Genomic DNA, 26,481 nt, shown 5'->3' with positions numbered 1-26,481 from the left:
TTTCTAGATTAGCGTAGGGTCTCGGCCCTCATCTAACTCAAAACGAGGGCTACAACCCTCCCAGAACTTTGGCCTTCACACAAGTAGACTTGGCCTTCTTTAATAGAACAGCAGACAAATAACCCTTTTCAGACCTCTCCAACTTGCCCAGAAGTGACTCGGAATTGTCTCTGCAGTTTCTCAGATGCTTCTTCTCTTAAGGATGAGTTACTATTGGTATAGAATTCGCCCTCGACCCTTCTATATATCTGATCACTTGGCATCCTTCAGCAATCTTGGACGAATCTGCCACTAAGCTTAGATCAAGCCCTCAGATCTGAGCTTCTCCAAACCCTCGTTCATCTTGTTGATCTAGGAGTTGTTGCCTTCTCCAAAGATAAACTTGACCTCATGAACAGAACTCGGCCCTCCTAGGGTACTCTTAACACAAGAGGGCTACATCTCTCTTGCACACCATGCGTTATGAACCTCACCTCGGGCTCTTTAAATACTTTTTCTTGGGTCACTTAGGAAACCTTCTAGATCTAGCCTCTTTAACCCTTAGAATAATTAATTATTTCTCCTTTTGGTCCTAAACCCATTATTTGGGTCCAAAACCCCACTTTTGGGTAAACCTCCCAATAAACTCCTTTCTGGTGGATTGTGCTCTCTCAAAAATACCTTCCGAGCTACCTGAAATCTAACACATTCATCTTCTTCATCTTCAACAATCAAAGCTAGATTGCAATCTTCCATCTTTTTCTTTTTCCATATCGTAGTTGATTTCTCTGCCTTTGTGATTGGAGCATCTTCTTTTATAATCCTGCAGTCTTGTGCCTTGTGACCAAGATTATTGCATTATAACATGCAATGTTCTGATTCATTAGAGGTTCAAACGGATTGTAGTTTATGTCGGTGGATCCATGAACATTTCCTAATCTATGATCATTCCTTGTATATTCATAACCATTCATGCTTCTGGCATAATTGCATCTTGTATTGATTTTGCAATGAATTGTCTCATGCCCGAAATTTCCACAAAAGTAACAATGACCAAGAAAAATATTTTCATACATAGGAAAGTAGGATGATCTTCTGAAGTTGTTCTACCTTGGAGGTGGTTCAATCCATTGTTGATCCTTGCGATGGGTGTTCTTGGAATCATTAACATAATTTCTTGACTCCCTTTTGATTTCTTCCTTTGGAGACTTGGAGCTTGTGTCCTCTTTGCTTAAAGATGCACCTGTATAGCCAAGACCTGTTTTATCACATTGTAATCTTTGATAGCAAAGAATGTTACCCAATACTTACGAGCTCTTCAAGTTCTTATTGAGCTTATCAACTTCAATCCTAAATGACACAACTTCCTGTTCAAGCATCTTACAGTGTTCTTTCTTCTTCATTTGGATCCTCATTACTTCCTCAACTCTTTTTGCTTCTTCAAGTAGAACCTTTAAAGAGATATTTTCTTCACCACGTTTTTCAAGTAAGCTATTCAATTCTTTATTTTTACTTATGAGCTTGCCATTTTCCTTCAATTGTTCTTTAAGATCTTCATCCTCCTGTTATGTTTCTGAATCATTTCTGAGTCCCAAAAAAGAATCTATTTTCATGTTTGATTATTTTGTTTCTTCATCTGAATCAATGACCTCTTTACCATGACCATTATTTTGGGTTTCTTGGATTATGACGACAACTTTTCTTGCATCCCCTTCTTCTGTATCACTTTCATCTAAAGAACTGATGTCTTCTTTAGAATAAAGGTTTTTCTTGTGTAAGATTTTATTTTCCCCAAAAAGACATCTCTTAGGATAATGACCTATTTTGCAACAACTTAAACATTTAAAGGGTAACTTACCTTTGTGTTTTCCAGTTCCCCTATTGAGCCTCTTGACGAAATTAACTTCTTGTTGATTTGGGTAGCATCGGATGTGCTCTAGCCATGAAAATTTGTGGAGAGGCTAAAGCACATGAGATCTCCAAGACCCATAAATGGTTTGGGGAAATTCCACCCGGTTAAAGAGATATTAAAATAATTAATATTTTTAATGGGTTCCTAAGTCTAAACTTAGGAAAATAAAAATATTAATGGGTATTAATATAAAACTAGGTGAGAAGGTTTTAAATGACATGGATCAAGGCAAATCTAATCTTAGCCGTTGATTAGAGATTTAATCTCAGTCGTTGAAGACTCAACAGAAAAAGTATAAGAGGAGGCTTGAGGGTCAATTGGAAATACACCAAGATTGATCAGTCAGTTCGATTTTCTGGAGCAGGGTTTGCTGAGAGAAATCGAACAAGTGACCTGAGTTGCAGCGAGGGGCAGTGAGTGCATAGTAGAGAGGTAGAGATAGTGCCGAAGGACAAGCGCAAAGGCAAAGAAGGTTATACAAAGCCAGCAGGAGCCACGTAGAAAGCTAGAGTGACTGTGCAGAGGCTAGCAGGGCCTGCGTGGGTGACGCAAAAGGCCAGAGAGCCAGTACAGAGCAGCAGAAGGCTGACACAAGGGACTTCTAAGTGACGCAAAGCCTCAAAGAAGCGTTGGAGAGATTTTCGTGGAGCAAACTTGTTGAATATCTGCTTCTGAAGAGAGGTATTACTGCCAGATTGATATTTCTATTGGGTGAGTTAGTTTGGCACCCTAGTTGTACTCAAGAAAGTTGCTTAATAATAAAACCCTCAGAACTGCTACACCGGTTTTCCCAAGTTGGGTTTTTTCGGGGACGATTGTCCAAAAATAACGGTGTCCCTTGTGTGTTTGTCTGTTATTTTCAGTTGATGATTTGTAGATGGTTGAGACTGCATTTGTGTTTATTTTCAGTATTTATATGGTTAAATAACTTGTTAAGAAATAGACAAGTAGGTGAAATAAATCAGATAATGCAGGAAGGATTTCTAACGTGTTAGACTTAGAAATTTCAACATGGTATTAGAGGGTTTCAGATCACAGGAGAACTGAAGGCACCATCTTAATCAGAAGATTTGCAAAAGAAACAGTTGTCCCAAGCGACAGAGTTGTTCCTAAGCAAAAGGCAGCAGAGAGGGAGTGACGCAGAGGGCCCGCGTCATCATTATGAGCCAGAGAAAGGGTCAGCACAGAAGCAGTGAGAGGTAGAAGAGGCTCACGAAGAGCCACGTCATCCTGCTCAGCCAGATAAGAATGACGCAATTGGCCAGAGGAGCAATTCAGCCACTACTGGGATTGCGAAGAGCCAAGAGGCTCAGTTTCTTCAGCTGCTGGGGCCAAGGGAGTTGTGGGCAGATTGTGGATTGTGAAGCTGGTGGGGTGTTGTTGTTGTCGAAGCAGAACAGTACCTAACAGCACAGAAACAAGGTAGAGGGAGTCACCACCTAGGCAGATTTCTAGCCAAGAAATCCAGATCATAATTGTAGGAGCAAATGGATTAGAAAGGAGCGTTCGACAATTGACAGGAGGATTCCCAGAGGGAAATCGAGACTCAGAGGGAGTCGAGGAGAGGATTTCCAGGAGGGAAATCGAGACTCAGAGGGAGTCTAAGAGAGAACTTCCAGGAGGGAAGTAGAGACTCAGAGGGAGTCGAAGAGAAGAGCGAAGATGGCAATGAACGGACTGAGGGATCAGGACAGGTTGGACGGAACATCCAACTTTGTCATCTGGTAGGCCAGGATCCTATCTATTCTAGATAGACATCACATCAAGGCCTTCGCCTTGAGAACCGTGGTTATCCCAGTCGACCCAGCTGATAACGAAAGATATGAGGATGCAATGGCCAAGGCAAAAGTGCATAATCCTTGATGCGGTCAAGGATCATGTAGTTCAACATATTGCCGAGAAGAATACGGCAAAGGAGATGTGGGATACCTTGACGAAATTGTATCAAGGCACTTTTGTGCAGAGGAAGATGCTACTGGAGAGTCAGTTGTGGTCGTATCAGATGCAGAAAGGGGAGCAAATAGATCTATTCCTCAGCAGGTTGCAGGAGATTCGAGACCAACTTACTTCCATAGGGGCCACGCCGGATCAGGAGTTAATGGTGAGGACCGCCCTGAACGCAGTCTCTAAGGAGTGGGAGACATTCGTCCAAAGCATTTTGGGCAGAGCGACTCTTCCAGGTTGGGAAGAGATGTGGGCAGCTCTTCGCCAAGAAGAGATCAGACGGCTGACCAAGACGGGAAGTAGCAGCAAAGGAGGTCGAATCAAGAAAGAGGAGGAAGAGGATGCGGCTCTGGCATCTACGGGACAGCAAGGGAAGAGGAAGAAGAAGGACATCTCCAAGATAAAGTGCTTCCATTGTGGGGAGTTGGGCCATTATGCAACCCAGTGTCCCAGGAAGAAGAATAAGGGAGAGGCTTCTGACTCCAAGGCAGCACTGGCTAAGGCGGAGAAGGAAGTGGAGACTAATGACAACTGTGCCATGAGTGCTCATACACCTCTAGAGAAGAGGTGGGGAGACATCGAGCTGTAGTCATGAGGACTACAGGAGATGAGGTGCAGGATCCTTGGAGACCCAATCTCTTGGATCATATCTAGCTATGGGAGCCCCAAGTGACAGTAGCAGGATGACAGATGTCGGTAGAAGCAAGATGCGGATGGAGCGGCAGAACAGTGCTAGAGTGCAGGGATTTGTAGCAGCGCAGTGAGGGTTGCAACAGTGCGAGAGGCACAAAGGAGGTTGCAGCAATGCAGGAAGGCACAGAGGTGTTTGCAGCAGTGCGAGAGGCACAGAGTTGTTGTAGCAGCGCAGAGGGAGCACAGGATAGCAACAGAGAGAGCTTCAGCATCAGGAGGGCTTCTAGCCTGACAAGGATGTCAGTAGTTGGGTAGATCAATTACCAACGTCTCAGTAACTGAGTTGCAGTGCAGCAGTAACAATGGTAATGCTATGGACAGCATGATGAGAGAGGGTTGCAATGCAAATGCAGTGTTGGGAGAAAGGACCAGCAGCAGCACAAATGCAGAGGGAGCTGCAGTACAGATGTAGCAGTGGCAGTGGCAGAGCCATGGGCAGCAGTACAGGAGGCAGCAGTGCAGAGGATGTTGGGCAGCAGGCCAAGCATCAGCACAGGTACCGGTGCCAGATGATCAAAGTGATGTTCAGTGGTGGAGCATTACTAGAGCACATTCCTCGCTAAGAGGGAGTGTTGATTTGGGGTAGCATCGGATGTGCTCTAGCCATGAAAATTGGTGGAGAGGCTAAAGCTCATGATCAGAAATGGTTTGGGGAAATTCCACCCGGTTAGAAAGATATTAAAATAATTAATATTTTTAATGGGTTCCTACGTCTAAACTTATGAAAATAAAATTATTAATGGGTATTAATATAAAACTGGGTGAGAAGGTTCTAAATGACATGGATCAAGCCAAATCTAATCTTAGCCGTTGATTATAGATTTAATCTCGGCCGTTGAAAACTCAACAGAAAAAGTATAAGAGGAGGCTTGAACGTCAGTTGGAGATACACCAAGATTGATCAGTCAATTCGATTTTCTAGAGCGGGGTTTGTTGAGAGAAATCGAACAAGTGATCTGAGTTGCAACGAGGGGCAGTGAGTGCATAGCAGAGAGGCAGAGATAGTGCCGAAGGACCAGCGCAGAGGCAAAGAAGGCTACGCAGAGCCAGCAAGAGCCACGCAGAGGGCCAAAGTGACTACGCAGAGGCTAGCAAGGCCTGCATGGGTGACGCAAAAGGCTAGAGAGCCAGCGCAGAGCAACAGAAGGCTGACGCAGGGGGCTTCTAAGTGACGCAGAGGCCAGGAGGGCTGACGCAGAGCTTCAGAGAAGCGTTGGAGAGATTTTCGTGGAGCAAACTTGCTGAATATCTGCTTCCGAAGAGAGGTATTACTGCCAGATAGATATCTTTGTTGGGTGAGCCAGTTTGGCACCCTAGTTGTACTCAAGAAAGTTGTTTAATAATAAAACCCTCAGAACTGCTGCACCAGTTTTCCCAAGTTGGGTTTTTCCGGGGACGATTGTCCAAAAATAATGGTGTCCCTTGTGTGTTTGTCTGTTATTTTCAGTTGATGATCTGTAGATGGTTGAGACTGCATTTGTGTTTATTTTCAGTATTTATATGGTTAAATAACTTGTTAAGAAATAAACAAGTGAAATAAACCAGATAATGCAAGAAGAATTTCTGACGTGTTAGACTTAGAAATTTCAACACTTCTTCATCTGAGTCATCACCTGATGTTCCTTCTATCTTGAGTTCTTTGTTTCTTGTCTTTTTCATGGCTTTAAAAGTTGTTTCTCTGTTTCACTGTCCAGTTTCTGTATCTGTTCTCATTTCATATGCTGCAAGGGTGCCATGTAATTCATCCATTGTCATATTGTTCAAATCCTTGGTTTCTTTAATGGCAGATACCTTGGCATCGTATCTCAAAGGAAGCGATCTTAGCACCTTCTTTACAATCAATGATTCTTTAACGACTTCTCCTAATCCTCTGATGGCATTGACAACTTTGTCTACTCTGAGTAAGTAGGTTGAAATGGTTTTTGTTTCATCCATTTTCAGATTCTCAAACTATGCTCTATATCTTTGAATTTTGACCTATTTGACTTTACCATCACCTTCATACACACTTTTAGGTTTATCCCAAACCTCTTTAGCTATGGTGTGTGTCATCACCGTGGTCTTAATGGTTCTTGACAATCCATTTATGATGGCATGACGAGCCTCTGAATTACAGCTAAACAAATTCTTCTCAACATGATCAATAGGAGGAATTTTTGGGGCTTTGTATCCATTAACAATGGAGCACCAAACATCCACTCCTAAAGCCTTTAAGTAAGTTTTCATGGTGTTGCTCCATAACATATAATCATTTCCATCAAATACCGGAATTGATCTTGAAGAGATGCCTTCCATTTGATCCATATTTATTCACAATCTTGCCTCCAGTGATTAGATTGTTTGAGGGTAACCTGCTCTGATACCAATTGCTGGAAATACTGAGAGGGGTGTGAATCAGTATTTCATAAATTTCAAACAATTTAAAGATCACAAAACATTAACCCATCACATCACAGCAAAGATACACAAGATTTATATTAACAATTTATTTATATCTTGAAAGAAGCTACAGCTTTTGGTTTTAACAGCCACTACTGGAAAGAGCTATGACCCCTAATCATTTACCAGCCACTACTGGAAGGAGCTGCAACCCCTAGTTTACCAGCTCCCACTAGAAGGAGGTGACGACCTTCTGAAGGAAGCTACAACTTCCTTGCCTAGCATCTCCCTGCCACCCTTAATAATAAAAGATAGAATAAGAACTTTGGGCTCCCACAACAAGGATAGTGACCTAATTACGAAAACATTGAAAAAATTCAACAATTTTACAATCTTGTCACTGTCCTCGTATTTGACCATGCGGGTGGTAGTGATTCATCAATTCTTCGTGTAATGGTGCAATGAATCTAGATGGTGCAATGGGTGCATTTGATATACGCACCAGGATAGACACATATAAACCTGATTTTGATATTCGCCCATAGGTTGCAGAGTTTGAGGAGGCATATTACCAGTTCACATAATGGCCAACATGCAAATATTAGAAGTCCAAATATATAATCTGGAGCTTCTCATTCTTGAGATGCATACTAAACCATGATGTATAAGGATCTTTAGTAGACAAAAGTTTATCCCAACCTTGGCCAGGGCGCCATTGCCCTTATGAATAAAGAAATTATTGTGTGTTAGAGGTGACAAAGAAGTGAAATTGAGGCAAAATTAGAACAAGACAGGCATCCTTTTAGATTTTAGAGATCAAAACACCTGAAACAGCATATGGAATGCCCTGTGAGGCTAATGTCTACATCGCGAGGCATATTTTCACTAGTAGGAACAGTGTGCCATGCACGCCATTTAAATCAATGTGTATCATCCTTCTTATTTTTATCAATTCCGTTGCCCTCATCTAATAGTAAGTTTCAAATTTTATGAAAGTCGGTTTAGAAGAAGAAACGCTTCCAAAGTAGATCTGCTACAACCAAGAATTGAAGATATTGGAGTAGCTTTTAGGGAACTTACATTAACTACTATATTCAGGTTTTGTAAAGAATAAAAGCAAAAGAAGGGCAAAATGTTGCTCAGGCTCTTGCAAAATAAAATAAACAGAACAGAAGACTCGCCGGAGTGAAAGAAGCCATTGTCATTCGAGGAGACCACGTGCAGCTGGAGTTTCTGAACATGATTGAGCTTCTTGTTGAAATTTGTGTGTGAGCTCAGCAGTTTTATGTGTAAATGAGCAGCACGTGGGAGATTGTGTGTGTTGTCGGGCAACATCTTTCGAGCTGCTCCTGTTTGATTCGATGCATTCTGCACCATCGTCATAATCCCAGGTCTGCTTTCCGTTCTGCCTCAGATTTACAAAGTCGAAAAACATGTGAACGAAGTTTAAAAAAAAATCATTTCCCTTCCGACTATTACAAATCTATGTAAAATGGGTCAGCCTCCCCGTCCAAGATTAAAATTAAATTAGAGAGAAGTATTTATGTTATAGAAATCAAATGTAAAAATATTAAACACATTTTAAGAGAGTGTCCGGGTCATGCATATTATGTACAAATTATACCGGAAGTTAGAATATGTAAGATGTATTATTATGTGAAAAAAATATATATATACATATATATAATAATAAGTATTAATTAATTTTTGGCCAATGTTGTTGATTACATTATTTGTTCACAAAGATTAATAGAAAGGATAGATGAAGTTAAGATTGAAGAGTATATGTGAGACTTAAAATCAAACTATAACTCGATTTATATAAAGCTATCTTGGTTAGAAGAAGGGCACCATAGGAGGAAAACTCAATGTTCTCGACAATCGATATCAAGGGGCAAAATTCTTCTAATACAAGAAAATTGCTATCTTCGAAACAATGTTGGAGAGATCAATTCAGAAGAGGAAGAATGGTTCTCAAAGCCTCAATAGTCATGAGTTAACAAATATAATTCATACTGCACTTGAGAAGTGCAAAAAGAGCAAAAAATAGGAAATCTGAATCAAATTGTTTTCCTATAAATGCTTGGTTTGATGAGGAATGCAAAATGGCAAGGAAACCCTTTACCTTGAAAAAGGCAAGCGAGGAGAAGTTGAATGTAAAGTTATATAAGCATATTTTAAAAAGGAAAAAAGATGAGTTCATACAAACAAGGTGAGACGAGTTAATATATCTAGGCTAGAATAACCCAAAGCTTTTCTGGCAGGAATTTCAACCAAGGAATAAGCAAATTAAAGATAATATTACAGTTAATCAATGGTTTGACTATGCAAGACAACTCTATGAGAAAGAATCAGAGGATGAACCTCCTCCCAGGATCAACAAAACTACAACGCTTTTCACATTATAGGAAGTGGAGATAGGAATTAATAATTTGAAAACAAGAAAGGCAAAGGACTTGGTTGAACTTCAAGCAGAATATTTAAAGTGGGGAATGAACATCCTTGCACCTCACATCATGGATATATTCAACAACGTCATTCGACAAGGATTCCCAAGAGATTTGACAACTAGTCTAGCAATACCCCTTTTTAAAAGTGGAGACATTAACAATCCTTCCAACTACAAAACCATTATGATCAATCCTTTGTTTGCAAAGCTCTTCGACAGCATGGTAGAAAATAGAATCTGTAAGTGGCCGGAAGTAAAAGAAAAAAGGGTAAAAGGGCAAGCAGGTTTTAGGCTGAAACATTCTACAGTAGATCATGGTATCACGTCGAGACACATTATTGAAAAGGTTTGGGGGGTCAAAGAAGAAGTATTTTGTTGCTTTGTTGACTTCAAAAGGGCATTTGACACAGTCCCTAGAGATAAGTTGTGGAGAAATTGAAATTCCTTTGAATTATTGAGATGATGTCCATAGGATTTATGAAGAGGTGAAAGTCAAAATTAGAACTTCAGCAAGCATTTCAAAAAGCTTTAGAAGTGACATCGGAGTCAAGCAAGGTTGCCCTTTATCCCCTACTCTTTTTGGTTTATATATTGATAAATTGGAAGAGTGGCTAAATCTGCAAGGTGGGAATGGCATTCGATTGGAGGAGTTTGTGATAAAGCTTCTTTTATATGCTAATGACCTTGTATTGATTGCTAAATCGGCCCAGGGATTGCAAATGCACCTATATGCCCTTGAGCATTTTTTGTAAAGTAGTGAGGATGCAAGTCAATACCAGCAAGACCAAAATAATGATTTTCTCAAATAAAAAGAAGCAGAGCTAGCATACATTCTTCTTTGAAGGCAACATTCTTGAAGAAGTAAATGAATACAAGTACCTCTGGATTGATTTCAACAACAAGCTTAATTTGGAGGAATGCAGAAAGAAGAGAATTTTAAGAGGGTGGAAAGCATTATATGCTTTTCAAAACAAATGTAGAGAGGTAGAGTTATGGGATTGGAAAATGATTGAAGTGTTTTTGGGGCTCCTATTTGTCCAGTGATATTATATGGGTGTGAATTGTGGACTAGTAGCATCCCTGTCTCAAAATTGAAGCAAATTGAGAAAATCCAAAAACGCTTGATCATGAGCAAGTTTAAAATAAAAAAGTTCAGTTCCTTATGAGATTATGTTGAGTGAAAAAGGAGAAACTCCCATCGAAGCAATTGCTATGGTGTGTCTCATAAGGTACCTAAAAAGAATTGAGCAAATGGGAGAAGGTAGATGGCCTAAAGTTATCTTCAATGAAGGAATGAGTGAAAGAAAGAAATCATGGATGAGACAAAACAACAAATGGATGCAAAAATAGAATATTTACCTCAATGTTTGTCCCACAAATAGCAAGGAGTTAAAGAATTTTGTTATGGAGAAGTTTTGTAAGCGTATATGGGGAAAAGAGTTGGGTAGAAAGAAGAAGTACTATGTTCAGGAATTCAACCCCACTTGTGATCTCCAACAAAAAGAATACATTGGAGCTAGCATTCCATGGAGAGCAAAGATTCTTATTGCTCAATTAAGAACTAACTCGCATCAACTTCGGTGCGAAACAGGTCGGTGGAAAAGACCTAAAGAAGCTTGGGAAGAACGGTTGTGTACTTTTTGCAATTCTGGGGCAGTGAAATCGGAAAAATATTTCATTTTGGAATGTGATGCTTTTAGAGACATCATAGACAATTATAGCAGTATGTTAACATCAGTTCCTTGGCATTATCTTTTCTGTGAGGGGACTATTAGAAGGTTGGGTTAGCTCATTACTAATTTGAGTAATAGAAGGATTGAATTGCAAAACGCAAAAAGTAGGGAGGCTGGTGGTCCCATATACTATTTCTACTCTCGTGGACATTAAAATTTCTTTCATTTCATTTAATTTAGTAAATTTAAATGAATTATAATGAAAGTTTATGTAAAGTTTTGTTTATTTATTTGTATGTAATTTAGGTAGTTGGAAAAAATTTAGGTTCAATTTTTACGAGTAATATGTTGAGCTCATGATGAATATATCTTTATAATAGCTTTGATTGTGTAAAATTCTTTACACTACCCAAACATGTATATTCCTCATATAAAATATAAAGATATTTTTTCAACAACAACAAAAAATTGTTTATTTTATTTTATAAAATAGGTTAAATGGCAATTAAACTTTCTATCTTGACTTCATGTATGCAATGTGTTGAAAAATGTATCTTATGTTGGTACTTTCGTTAGTAGGTTATTGGAGACAAAATTATTTTTTTTATGGTCAAGTCAACTTCAAAAGGATCAAATCATCTCCATGATCAAAAGGTGTCTTTTCAAGGGTCATGACCCTCCACATTGACCACTATAAATAGAGACATGTTGGAGGTCATTCAAACACACAACAACACATCTAAAACGCATCTGATCTACTACAATTGCTTCACACGTGCAAAGAAAGAAGAAGGAAGATCATTGTCCAATGTTACTGCTTTTGCTCCTGCGTTGACCACAGTGAACTTACGTTGAACGAGTTGCTACAATTTCGCACTTTAACTAGACTTTGGTTGAACTCTAACTGGTATTCTTACAGTGACAAAATCAGTGATATTATCTCTCTTTGTTGACGAAATTTGACTTGATTTTGTATGGTCAAAAGTTAATCTTTGATTGGTTATTATTGGACAAATTTAATTAAATAACAGGTACCTATTGTCTTATTCTCTATTGTGAACTCTTCTGCTCATTGCTTATGGTTATGATTTTTTCAAGTGTAACTACTTGATGAATAATATGCTCTAAAGAAGACTATAATATCATTGGAAGTAGTTACCAGATTTGAAAAAATATTCTCTAATTCTACATTCACTAGAAAAACAACATTGTATTAGAGCTAAAGTGAAAATATCTAGAGCATTGAGATCACTTAGAAAAAAAAATTGAAGAGTATTTGAAGAGCATCATTCTTTTGATTAGACATATTCACCATGAATACCTTCATGAAGTCTGAGCACAAATTGGAAGGTGCCTCCAATTTTAGAGCATGGAAGACTAGGGTGGATCTCATTCTTGCTAGAAACAAAGTTTTGGGTATTGTGGCAGGAAAAGTGGCTAAACCAGGGAATCAAGCCTTCGCAACAAAATTTGAGAAGTATCAAGAAGAGGACATCTTAGCAAGTAGTGTCATTGTTGAATAAGTAAGAGACCATCTTATCCCTTACATTGTTGATCATCAGTCTTCTAAGGTTATGCATGATGCTCTCGTTGTTCTTTATACTATCAATAATATGAATCAATCAGTTAGCCTCAAAAATCAGCTTAGAGATGCAAGATGACAAACTATGATATTGTGGCATCTTACTTTATGAAGTTATCTCAAATTAGGGATCAACTAAAGGCAATTGATGAACAAATTATTGACAAGGAATTAGTTGTAGAAATTGTAAGAAATTTGCTACTACTAATGAAATCGAACTGAAATTAAGAGACACAAATTTCTTCTACTATTATGTGAAAAGGAAAACACACGTTAGAAATACATGCAATAGCATGCAACCATCAAAACACAAGGAACACAATGATTTTACAGGGGAACCCAATTGGGAAAAACCCCTTCGTTGCTTTACATTAATTCAAATGAGAAAGAGAAACAATTACAATGTATTGCTTCAACTCTGAAGCACACCTTGCACTGCAAAATTGTTCTCCTACTTCCTAGCCTGCTTTGGCCAACACTTAGCCAATTCAAGCCTCAACCAACCTCTTATTTCCTTGTGCAATCCTAGAGGAATTAAGCTCCTAAAAAATAGGGAAATTCCATATTTCCTTGTGCAAATCCAAGGGGAATTGATCACCTGCTCAGTGCAAAAGCATTGTACACTCAATAATATACAATTATAAATACAAATGTGCCTTTTCCTCCACTCCAGATAGGCAATTCGAATTCCATGCATGTTTGGGCTATGTTTAGCTAATTGACTAGTTTAACTTAGAGATCATTGAGTTAACAATAGTTCTATTATTCAACTGGCCTTCAACTGACTCAATTAATGACTAGAACTCAGTTAGTTGAGTTCAACTAACAATAACTCGACTAGATTTCTAGATCTTAGCAATCAACTCATGCACAACTCTACTTCTAGATTACAAACTCGAATTTACTTACTTAACTAGTAGACAAGGCTAGTCACTCTAGCTAATTGCAATCCAAGTCATCCTGTTGATGTGGAAAATCAATTTTTTTTCCATTTGACTAAGGCACTAGTGAAATGAAGCATTTTCTTGCTACAATTTCAACACTCCCTCTTAGCAAGAAAAAGGTTTTGTACAACACCAATCCTACTCATGTAGGAATCTATTATAACAATTCTACCTCTCACTATTGTTGTTGCTACTACAACAACTACAACTAATAAGTATCTGAAAACTGAATCAATTGTGTCTCTGAGCTGCAACTTTCTCCTAAGCATCTAACTACTACTAGTCTCTACACTATTTACTAGTAAAACTGCACTGTGCCTCCTGCACTACTATCAATATTTCTTTGTGCTCCTTAGCATCTAATTGCAACTAGTCTATAACCGTCACTCAAGATCTAACCACATAAACTGACACTAGTCCTTGTGCTACTGAATACTGTAGGCCCCTATAACAAGGTTAATGGTCCATGTGAAGAGTATATTGCAACTACTACTGCCCTCCTATGGACCCTACCCAAATCTCTGCAACTTTGGGACTAAGGCTCTACATCACCCCACAATGTATTGCTTCAACTCTGAATCACACCTTGCACTGCAAAATTGTTCTCCTACTTCCTAGCCTGCTTTGGCCAACACTTAGCCAATTCAAGCCTCAACCAACCTCTTATTTCCTTGTGCAATCCTAGAGGAATTAAGCTCCTAAAAAATAGGGAAATTCTATATTTCCTTGCGCAAATCCAGGGGGAATTGATCCCCTGCTCAGTGCAAAAGCATTGTACACTCAATAATAGACAATTATAAATACAAATGTGCCTTTTCCTCCACTCCAGATAGGCAATTCGAATTCCATGCATGTTTGGGCTATGTTTAGCTAATTGACTAGTTTAACTTAGAGATCATTGAGTTAACAATAGTTCTATTATTCAACTGGCCTTCAACTGACTCAATTAATGACTAGAACTCAGTTAGTTGAGTTCAACTAACAATAACTCGACTAGATTTCTAGATCTTAGCAATCAACTCATGCACAACTCTACTTCTAGATTACAAACTCGAATTTACTTACTTAACTAGTAGACAAGGCTAGTCACTCTAGCTAATTGCAATCCAAGTCATCCTGTTGATGTGGAAAATCAATTTTTTTCCATTTGACTAAGGCACTAGTGAAATGAAGCATTTTCTTGCTACAATTTCAACACTCCCTCTTAGCAAGAAAAAGGTTTTGTACAACACCAATCCTACTCATGTAGGAATCTATTATAACAATTCTACCTCTCACTATTGTTGTTGCTACTACAACAACTACAACTGATAAGTATCTGAAAACTGAATCAACTGTGTCTCTGAGCTGCAACTTTCTCCTAAGCATCTAACTACTACTAGTCTCTACACTGTTTACTAGTAAAATTGCACTGTGCCTCCTGCACTACTATCAATATTTCTTTGTGCTCCTCAGCATCTAATTGCAACTAGTCTGTAACCGTCACTCAAGATATAACCACATAAACTGACACTAATCCTTGTGCTACTGAATACTGTAGGCCCCTATAACAAGGGTAATGGTCCATGTGAAGAGTATATTGCAACTACTACTGCCCTCCTATGGACCCTACCTAAATCTCTGCAACTTTGGGTCCCTATAATACTAGTGATTACCCCATTACTTTTGTAGTTATACCCCTTATTTATATTGTTGTGCCCCTATTACCCCCATATTGTTATTTCTGTGCCCCATAGAATCCCTCTATTGTTATTTTTGTGGCTTTATATTATTATTGTTAGGTCGGCTGGATTATATTGTGACTCCTTAGACTCCTATATATAGAAAGGAGGTTTTGTCATTTGTATCATCCAAGAATTGTTCATTTATGTAATGTAAAGAGGTTGCCCCCTCGAAGAGGCTGAATTCTAAGGCGTTGATCTATCTTTTCTATCTTTTCTTGAGCTGGTTTCATAACATTTGGTATCAGAGCTTTGGATTCTAGGGTTTCGCTGCTCCAAACAGGTCATCGTGGCATTTTCGCTATAATTTTTTTCTGTGACGTTTCAGAAGTCACAAAAAAACCCATTTGAGAAGAATTGGTGCTGAACCTTGGGTCCAAATTTCAGAGCTTTTCGCGCAATATTTTCGGAGATATGATCTGAGGAAGTTGGTCTTTTTGCAGACTCCTGAATTACATTCAAAACAGGTGACCTGGGGAAAATCGTCATAACTTTCTCTCTGAGGATCGGATTGAAATTTCGTAAGAAGGTACAGAAAGAGGACGGACTGTAGTTTCTTTTGTGTGTGTTTCAGATTCAAAGGTTGAAACAGTGACTCGTGGCACGTCGTACAAGTTCGCTCTACTGAACTAGTCTAAAAGCAAGTCACTGTGGGAGATTTCACATAACTCTTCCTTGGAGAATCCAATTTGGCTCAGACTTGTGGCATTGGAAAGAGGACGCAGAAGGCTACTACAGGTAGCAATTTCAGAACTGGATGATCCGAAATTACAGAGATACATCAGATTCAATATCAGGCTTCTATAAAGTGAAAAAAGGTGTGTAGTTTTTTTTTTTAATTTTTGTGTAAGCTTGGTTTAACGGAATTCAAAGGGCATAGTAAAGCATTATTATCGGTAACTGATGCCCCGAGGAAAGAAAATGCAAACACCTAGTAAGGAACCTGAAAGCTCTAGCATGACTCATGAAGAAGAGGAAGAAATGCTACATGATATATCAAAATTACAAGAACAAGTGCAACAAATGTCACGCTCACAAAAGCTAACAGAAGCTAAGATAAGTGGCGTGGAATCTAAGATAAATGGTGTGGAATCTAAGATAAAGGGCATGGAAGCTAAGATGGATGATTTGAAGATAGATTTGAAGACAGACATGGAAGAATTGAAGAAGTTGCTACAAGAAAGGGTCACTAATGGTGAAAAGGTAGTAAAGGAAACTCATGATGAGAACAAAAGAAATGTTAATCATGATTCCATAGATGCTAATGTTGGATCGAAGAATCACCATATTCCAAAAATCGATATGAGGAAGTTTGATGGCAAGGATCCCGCCACATGGATATTACAGATGGAGCAATTCTTCGATCTCAATAATGTGCAAAACACACAAAAGGTACGTATGGCAACTGTATATTTGGAACCAAATCAGTTTGTATGGTATCAATGGCTTTGCTCTCGTAAACAATTTATCACTTGGGCAATTTTTACGGAAGAATTGATAGCACATTATGAGGATACAAAAAGCAACACTTTTTTTAGCCAATTGATAAGTCTCAAACAAAAGGGTTCAATAATGGAGCACATTGAGGAGTTCCAAAAATTGAACATAAGGGTAAAAGATATTCCAGAGGAGCATAGGATTGATGTGTTCATAGGGTCTTTAAAGGATAATATCCAACATGATGTTCGCCTTTGGGAACCTGATTCATTAGAGAAGGCATTCAGGTTAGCAAGAAAAATGGAAAGCAAAATTATGGCAACCAGGAAGCATACCACTCACAACTATAAAGACGGAAGTGTTGTTGCCCCTAGTCTTCCACAACCTATAAGGTTGACACCACAACAATTGGAAGAAAAAAGAGCAAAAGGGCTTTGTTACAGTTGTGATAGCAAATACACTAAAGGTCATAAGTGTGCTGAGAAGAAATTATTCTACATAGATTGTGAAGAGGAAGAAGAAAAGGAGCAAGAAAGGTCAAAAGAAGAAGATATACTCCAGGAACAAAGCCTAGATGAAGAACAAATAAATCCGACCATATCTTGTAATGCATTGGCGGGAATTACCACTCCTCAAACCATCAAGATAGAAGGACAAATCAAGAAGAAAAAGGTAATAGTGTTGATTGATTCAGGAAGCACCCACAATTTTATTCATTGTAGGGTAGCAAAAGAATTGAATTGCTTCCTATATCCAGCACCAGAGTGTCAAGTGATGATTGCAAATGGAGGAACAATAAATTGCTCTGGAAAGTGCCATAATATCAAGCTATCCATGGGAGAATATGTATTGACTAGCCCAATGCTTTCCATTCCAATGGGAGGTGCTGATGTTGTACTAGGAGTCCAATGGCTACAATCCTTGGGTACAATAGCTTTTAATTTTCAAGAACTTTTCATCAAATTTTCTACGGAAGGAAAGGAAGTTGAATTAAGGGGTATTGCAGGGAAACCAGGAAAGATAATCAGCTCTAATGGCATGACAAAGCTTCTAAAAAAGGAGCAAAGAGGTGTAATTGCACAATTATGTTCGCTAGATGTTTCCACATTGGAATCATCTATTTCTCCAGATCTCCAAAAAGTCCTGGACAATCATTCCAAGGTATTTGAGACTCCCAAAGGTCTCCCACCTATGCGTGATCATGATCATGCTATTCATCTGATTCCAGGAAGTGTTCCTCCAAACATCAGGCCGTACAGATATCCCTATGTCCAAAAAAGTGAAATTGAACGTATGGTTGCAGAAATGCTAGAGGCTGGTATAATTCAACCGAGTCAAAGTTCTTTCTCAGCTCCAGTAGTATTGGTGCACAAGAAGGATGGATCATGGCGCATGTGTCCGGATTATAGGGAGCTCAACAAGCTCACTATTAAAGATAAGTTCCCCATTCCTGTATTGATGAATTACTGGATGAATTGCATGGATCAATTTACTTCACCAAGTTGGATCTTCGTTCGGGATATCATCAAATCAGAATGAAGATTGAAGACATTCCGAAAACGGCATTTAGAACTCATGAGGGTCATTATGAATTTTTGGTCATGCCTTTTGGCCTTACCAATGCACCTTCAACATTTCAAGGTTTGATGAATTCAATTTTCAAACCATTCCTTAGAAAATTTGTGTTAGTATTTTTTGATGATATACTAATCTACAGCAAGTCTTGGAAGGATCATGTTGAACATGTTGACAGGGTGCTACAACTATTGGAGGAGAAACAATTATATGCAAAAAGATCCAAATGTTTCTTTGGAGTCCAGGAGGTGGAATATTTGGGTCATATTGTATCTCATGAAGGAGTTAAGGTAGACCCTAGCAAAATTAAAGCCATTAAGGAATGGAAAATCCCCACATCCATAAAGCATCTGCGAGGATTTCTTGGGTTGACAGGGTATTATCGCAAGTTTGTTAAGAATTATGGGAGAATAGCAGCACCTCTAACAACATTATTGAAGAAAGATTCATTTTCATGGACTCCGGAAGCAACAAAGGCCTTTGAACATCTTAAAGAGGCAATGTGCCAAGCACCGGTCTTAGCTACACCGGACTTCACAAAAACCTTTATTGTGGAATGTGATGCTTCAGGAAATGGAATTGGTGCTGTTCTAATGCAAGATGAAAGACCCATTGCTTTTGAAAGTCGTCCAATCAAGGGAAAGTTTTTAAGCAAAGCTATTTATGAGAAGGAAATGTTGGCAATACTCCATGCACTTAAGAAATGGCGACCCTACCTAATGGGAAGACACTTCAAGGTAAAAACGGATCATGATAGCCTTAAATACTTTTTAGAACAAAGATTATCCTCTGAAGAGCAACAAAAGTGGGTCACAAAGATGTTGGGTTATGACTTTGAAATCATCTACAAAAAAGGGAAGCAAAATGTGGTGGCAGATGCACTCTCAAGAAAGGATGAGGATGTGGAATCATTGTTGTGTGCCATTTCTTTTATCCAACCAGATTGGATAAACGAAGCAAGGGAGGAATGGAAGAATGACGAAGAAGTGTGGGCACTTATTAGAAAGCTACAACAAGATTCCAGTACTTCTGATGCATTTAGCTGGCAAAATGATTCGTTATGGTACAAATATCGCTTATACCTCTGTAAGAATTCCCAGCTAAAACAAAGATTCTTATGGAATTGCACACTTCTCCCTTAGGAGGGCACTCGGGATTTTTAAAAACTTACCACAGGGTTAAGAAGGAATTTTTTTGGGATGGCCTTAAATCAGATATTCAAACAATTAAGACACCCGGTCTATTACAACCTTTATCCATTCCAAGCCAACGTTGGGAGGAGGTTTCAATGGATTTTATCACAGGTTTACCCAAGTCTGAGGGAAAGAGTGTCATCATGGTGGTAGTTGACAGACTTACCAAGTATGCACACTTTTGTGCATTATCATATCCATTTAAAGCCAGTACAGTTTCTACTGCATTTATGGAAACAGTTCAAAAGCTACATGGAAACCCAAAGATTATTGTAAGTGACAGAGATCCCATTTTCACTGGAAATTTTTGGACATAATTATTTTCTTGTCTTGGTACTCAGTTAGCTCATAGCTCATCTTATCATCCTCAATCTGATGGGCAAACTGAGATAGTAAACAAATGTTTGGAAGGATATCTTCGTTGCTTTGTATCTGATAAACAGACACAATGGGTCAAATGGTTGCCTCTGGCTGAATGGTGGTATAACACTTCCTTCCATACAGCAACAAAAATGACCCCATTTATGGCACTTTATGGGTATCAACCACCATCCATCACATCATATTTAAGAGAAAATTCTAAGGTTCAGGCAGTGGAACATCACATCGAACATCAACAACAAGTCCTCCAACTCTTAAAGGATAACCTCGTGTTGGCACAAAATAGAATGAAACAACAGGCAGATCAACATCGCAGTGAAAGAAGTTTTGATGTAGGTGATTGGGTATTCCTACGGCTACAACCATATAAGCAAATGTCCCTAAAGCAAGCTAAGAAGGATAATAAATTATCACCAAAGTATTATGGTCCGTACAAGGTGTTGCAAAAGATTGGTACTATGGCATACAAATTGGAGCTTCCTGCAGCTTCTCGATTGCACCCAGTTTTCCATGTTTCATGTTTAAAGAAGGTTATAGGTGACAAGCTCCCAATTCAAACAATATTGCCAGAACTTGACGAGGAAGGAAAAATTATATTGGAACCGGAAGCAGTCACAGAAACAAGAACTCGACAGCTACGAAATCGATCAATTTCAGAGTATCTTATCAAGTGGAAGAACTTATCCGCTGAAGATTCCACATGGGAGGATGAGAATTTTATGCAGAAGTATCCAGAACTACTCAAGCGTTGAGGACAACACTTTTTTGAAGGAGAGGGGCATGTTGGGTCCCTATAATACTAGTGATTACCCCATTACTATTGTAGTTATACCCCTTATTTATATTGTTGTGCCCCTATTACCCCCATATTGTTATTTCTGTGCCCCATAGAATCCCTCTATTGTTATTTTTGTGGCTTTATATTATTATTGTTAGGTCGGCTGGATTATATTGTGAATCCTTAGACTCCTATATATAGAAAGGAGGTTTTGTCATTTGTATCATCCAAGAATTGTTCATTTATGTAATGTAAAGGAGGTTGCCCCCTCGAAGAGGCTGAATTCTAAGGCGTTTATCTATCTTTTCTATCTTTTCTTGAGCTGGTTTCATAACAGCAATCCTAGAGGAATTAAGATCCTAAAAAATAGGGAAATTCTATATTTCCTTGCGCAAATCCAAGGGGAATTGATCCCCTGCTCAGTGCAAAAGCATTGTACACTCAATAATAGACAATTATAAATACAAATGTGCCTTTTCCTCCACTCCAGATAGGCAATTCGAATTCCATGCATGTTTGGGCTATGTTTAGCTAATTGACTAGTTTAACTTAGAGATCATTGAGTTAACAATAGTTCTATTATTCAACTGGCCTTCAATTAACTCAATTAATGACTAGAACTCAGTTAGTTGAGTTCAACTAACAATAACTCGACTAGATTTCTAGATCTTAGCAACCAACTCATGCACAACTCTACTTCTAGATTACAAACTCGAATTTACTTACTTAACTAGTAGACAAGGCTAGTCACTCTAGCTAATTGCAATCCAAGTCATCATGTTGATGTGGAAAATCAATTTTTTTTCCATTTGACTAAGGCACTAGTGAAATGAAGCATTTTCTTGCTACAATTTCAACACTCCCTCTTAGCAAGAAAAAGGTTTTGTACAACACCAATCCTACTCATGTAGGAATCTATTATAACAATTCTACCTCTCACTATTGTTGTTTCTACTACAACAACTACAACTGATAAGTATCTGAAAACTGAATCAACTGTGTCTCTGAGCTGCAACTTTCTCCTAAGCATCTAACTACTACTAGTCTCTACACTGTTTACTAGTAAAATTGCACTGTGCCTCCTGCACTACTATCAATATTTCTTTGTGCTCCTCAGCATCTAATTGCAACTAGTCTGTAACCGTCACTCAAGATCTAACCACATAAACTGACACTAATCCTTGTGCTACTGAGTACTGTAGGCCCCTATAACAAGGGTAATGGTCCATGTGAAGAGTATATTGCAACTACTACTGCCCTCCTATGGACCCTACCCAAATCTCTGCAACTTTGGGACTAAGGCTCTACATCGCCCCACCTCACTCCTGTAGGTATAGCTGCATGCATGGCGAAATATACCTCTAGCTTGTAGAGATTTTTTACTCTAACTCCAACATGTTTCACTTGTCTAGTAGCAACATGCTTGAGGAAAAAAAAACAAACAAACAAAAACTTTTCCCTTACTGAACACCACACCATAACCTCTATCCTCCAATACAACTACAAAGATCAGGTTCTTCTTCAACCCAGGTACATACATAACATCTTTCACATGAAGATGGGAGCCTAACTCCCTCTTAAAGGTTATAGTTCCAATTCCTTTGGTATTGTACCTTCCATCATCCCCAAGTTCTATGTGCATATGGAGATCCTTTTCCTCTAGGCTACTAAAGAATTCTTTACATCCTATCATATGGAACCAAACACCTAAATCTAGGTACGACACACTCCCCATTACATGCATGCAATTAGGGTGAAATCTAATTTGAATTGTGAGGGAAGTGCATCACCTCCTACTCCTCCTGAAGGTTTCTTATTAGACTTCTTGTGTGGACACTTTGTTGCGTAGTGCCCATAATCATGGCAATGATTTTTATTTTATTTTTTATCTTGCTTAGGTCTTTCTTCTTGCCATTGTTTTGGCTAGACTGGCTTGCTTTAAGACTTCTTTCCCTTAGCTTGATTTCTCTTCCAAACCAAGGCAACATTCTCTTCCTCCTCAGCTTTGGATGTTACTCCATCTCTAATGTTCCTTTAGATTTCTTCCTACACCGAATCAGACCAAAGTCTCTCCCAATTTGGCAATTTTTCCCTTCCATTTACAGAGTCCTAGTAGTTGTGTTGGGATTTTGGAAGGCCTAGGAGAGTTAGGCTCACTAGCTCCAAACATGGTATATTTTCTCCAACTCCTCCAAGCTAATCTCGACACTAAGTGAATCTGGACAGGTAATGTGGAATGGTTTCATTTTTCTACATTTGAATTCTCTTGAGTTTATCTCTCAAGCCAATTTCGTAGCATCAATGCTACTCTAGGAAACATCTGTGAGAGTTTTCCACATTGCAAAAGGAGTCTTCTTTCCATGCAAGTTCAAAACCACATGATCTCTGACACCCTCTAGAATAATCCTCCTAAATCTTGTTGTCTCTTTCTTCCATTGAGCAAGTGCTTGTGCATCTAATGTTGTTAGTTTTGGAATATAAATTTGTGTATATTCTGATATTCCATTATCATCCAGGAAAATTTCCATTATGTCTTTCCAAACACAAAAATTCGAGGTTCCCTCCAATGCATACTCTAGCCTCAATCTGTTGAAAGACATTTTTCCTACACTAAAGAGAATCTGCACCAAAACTTTGCAAATCGAAATTTCTCTAAGAGAAGATTTGGAACAAGGTTTCTATGTAGTATTCTGATGCTCTGATACCATGTAGAAATTGCAAGAAATTTTCTATTGCTAATGAAATCAAACTCAAATCAAGAGACACGAATTTCTTCTATTGTTCTACGGAATGGAAAACACACAATAGAAACACGTGCAATAACATGCAACCATCAAAACACAAGAAACACAATGATTTTATAGGGGAACCCAACTAGGAAAAATCCCTCTATTGCTTTGCATTAATTCAGATGAGAAAGAGAAACAATTACAATGTCTTGCTTCAACTCTGAAGCACACCCTACACTGTAAAATTGTTCTCCTTCTTCTTGACCTGCTTTGGCCAAAACTTAGCCAATTCAAGCCTCAACCAACCTCCTATTTCCTTGCACAATCCTGGAGGAATTAAACTCCTAAAAAGTAGGGAAATTCTCTATTTCCTTGCGCAAATCCAAGGGGAATTGATCATCTGCTCAATGCAAAAGTATTGTACACTCAACAATATACAATTATAAATAAAAATGTGCCTTTTTCTCCACTCCAACTAGGCAATTCACATTCAATGCATGTTTCGGATATTTTAGCTGATTCACTAGTTAAACTAAGAGATCACTGAGTTAGCAACAGTTCTACTATTCAACTGACCTTCAATTGACTCAATTAAAGTCTAGAGCTTAGTTAATTGAGTTCAACTAACAATAACTCAACTAGATTGCTAAAGCTTAGCAATTAACTCAAGCATAACTCTACTTCTAACCTACAAACTCGAATCTATTGACTTAACTAGTAGACAAGACCATTTCACTCTAGCTAACTACAATCCACGTCATCATGCTGATGTGGAAAATCGTTTTTTTCCATTTGACTAAGGCATTAGTCAAATGAAGCCTTTTTCTTGCTACAATTTGAACGTTAGTGACTACTTCTCTCAATGGTTTGCCTACCTCTTGGAGTCCTTTTGTATCTAGAATTAATGCTAGAGAGACTCCTCCTACCTTTAAAAAATTGTGGATAGCCTACACTCAAGAGGAATCTAGCCTCGTGAATAGAGGTATGATTTCAAATGAATATTCAAAATCTTTCGTTGCTTATTCAAAAGGCCGCAATTGGTAAGTTTCAAAGGAACAAAAGTCAAAATCTTGCCCCAATTCAAAATCAAAGTAGTAGATCTGCTCCTCAAGAAAGAAGACCTCCTCCCTCTAGAAAAATTGAATGTTATCGTTGTCATGCATTTGGTCATTATCAAAGGGATTGTCCTTAAGGAAAAAAGAGAAAGGGAAGGCATCATGCTTCAACAACTAAAGTTAGGGAACTATCATCCAAAAGGAAGCTAATATATCACTATTCTAGTGATGAAGAATACTCTTTATTTTTGCTCTTACAGGTTCCCTTGTAGAACATGATGAATTTTGTTTGATTGGCAATGGTGCTCTAGGCACATGATTGGCAACCATGACAATCTTACAACATTGATGGAAAAGAAGATACCTCAAAATGTGGAACTAGGAGATAATGGAAAATATGAAGTCAAAGGCATTGGGTCATCCTCATTTCAAATGGAATCAGGTACAAATGTTTCTATTAACAATATTATTTATGTTCCTGGTTTAAGGAATAATCTTTTGTCTATTCCATCTCTTGAAGATAAGGGATATAGAGTTGCATGCGTTGATGGTCAAGTTCTTTCTTGGAAGAAAGATTCTTCATTTGAATTTGCTAAAGTAATTGGTGTACAAATAGGAGGACTATATCGTCTCCTTGGAAGATTCGTTCAAACTCTGTTGCAAAATACAATCGATCTATGTGAGCTTTGGCATCGAAGGCATGCCCATGTCCACTATAAAGCTTTATCTAGAATGAAGGGTTGTGTGATGGTGTCCCAGAAATAAAAATTGAACATGATGAAATTTGTAAAGATCGTGCCCTTGGAAAGAATGTAAGAAGAAGATTCTATAAAAGTGATACCAAATCTAAAGAAATCCTTTATCCCATTCATTTTGATGTTTGTGGACCCATGCCTGTCATGTCTTTGGGTGGCCATCTATATTATTTCATATTCGTTGATGATTATTCTCGCCAAACGTGAATTTACTTTCTCAAATCCAAGGATGAATTATATATCAAATTTCATGAATTCAAAACTCAAATTGAAAATGCTACAAGAAAGAAAAACAAGACCTTAATAATTGATAATCGAGGAGAGTATAATTCTAATGAACTCATTGATTTATGCAAAGATGTTGGGATTAAGAGGGGGTTTATTGTTCCCTACAATCATGAACAAAATGGAGTTGTTGAAAGGAAGAATAGAACAATTATGGAAGTTGGCAGAGTCATGATCCATGATCAAGATTTACCAAGTTTCCTTTGGGGAGAAGCTGCAAGAATTGTTGTCTATGTTCAAAATCATTGTCCTCATCGAATCTTGGATCATAAGACTCTTAAAGAAGTATTTTCAGGTGAGAAACCAAATGTTGAACATTTAAGAATCTTTGTTTGTCCTGTATTTGTTCATGTGCCCAAAGAGAAAAAAATAAAATTAGAACCATATAGGAAAAAGGGAATCTTTGTTGGATATAGTGAAACCTCTTAAGGTTTCAGGGTATATATTTTGAGACATCGCTCAATTGAAACCTTCACAGATGTTATCTTTGATGAAGATGTTGCCTTATAAAAATCTAAGGAATCTCACTTGGAGATTGATAATGAAGCTCAAGAAGCTCCTAAGAATACATAACCAAAGGGACATGTCTTTATGGAAGAAGATGCTCAAGAAGAAGAATATCACGAAGTTAATAATTCTCCAAAAATTAATGTACCTAAAATCAAAAGAGACATGCGTGGCTAAAGAATACATCAAAAGATGCTAAAGGACATACTACACCTAATGGGACATTTAGGGAAAGCAAAAGACCAATGAAATAGTCAGGTTATGCAATCTTGATAACCAACCTCATTGAAGTCAAGCCATTCTCTTTTGAAGAAGTTGTCGATCATCAAGTTTGGAAAGATTCCATGATAGAAGAATATCAGTCCATACTAAAGAATGATATTCGAGACGTTATACCCAAACCTAAAGGAAATACTATTGTAACTTCAAAATGGATTTACAAAATTAAACATGAAATTGATGGAAGTGTGGAAAAGTACAAAGCAATATTTGTGCACGCTCATGGATTCT

The 26,481-nt window shown here is 38.2% G+C and overlaps 1 protein-coding gene across 1 annotated transcript in view; it reads right to left on the bottom strand.

The window, feature by feature from the left end:
• The window catches only part of PAI1 (phosphoribosylanthranilate isomerase 1), a 150,507-nt gene extending 142,111 nt beyond the window's left edge, over nt 1–8,396 (bottom strand). Inside the window, exon 1 of the mRNA XM_089410969.1 lies at nt 8,089–8,396. Coding sequence (XP_089267095.1) covers nt 8,089–8,290 — 202 coding nt within the window. The 5' untranslated portion in view covers nt 8,291–8,396. The remainder of the gene's footprint in view (nt 1–8,088) is intronic.
• Nucleotides 8,397–26,481: the final 18,085 nt, after the last annotated feature.

This window comes from Pinus tabuliformis, chromosome 3_1 (assembly GCF_031772625.1).
Source record: "Pinus tabuliformis cultivar Carrire ecotype Pingquan chromosome 3_1, CPIR1, whole genome shotgun sequence".
Lineage (NCBI taxonomy): Eukaryota > Viridiplantae > Streptophyta > Pinopsida > Pinales > Pinaceae > Pinus > Pinus tabuliformis.
The sequence above is the reverse complement of the archived record's forward strand: the minus strand, read 5'-3'. Positions and strand labels throughout refer to the sequence as shown.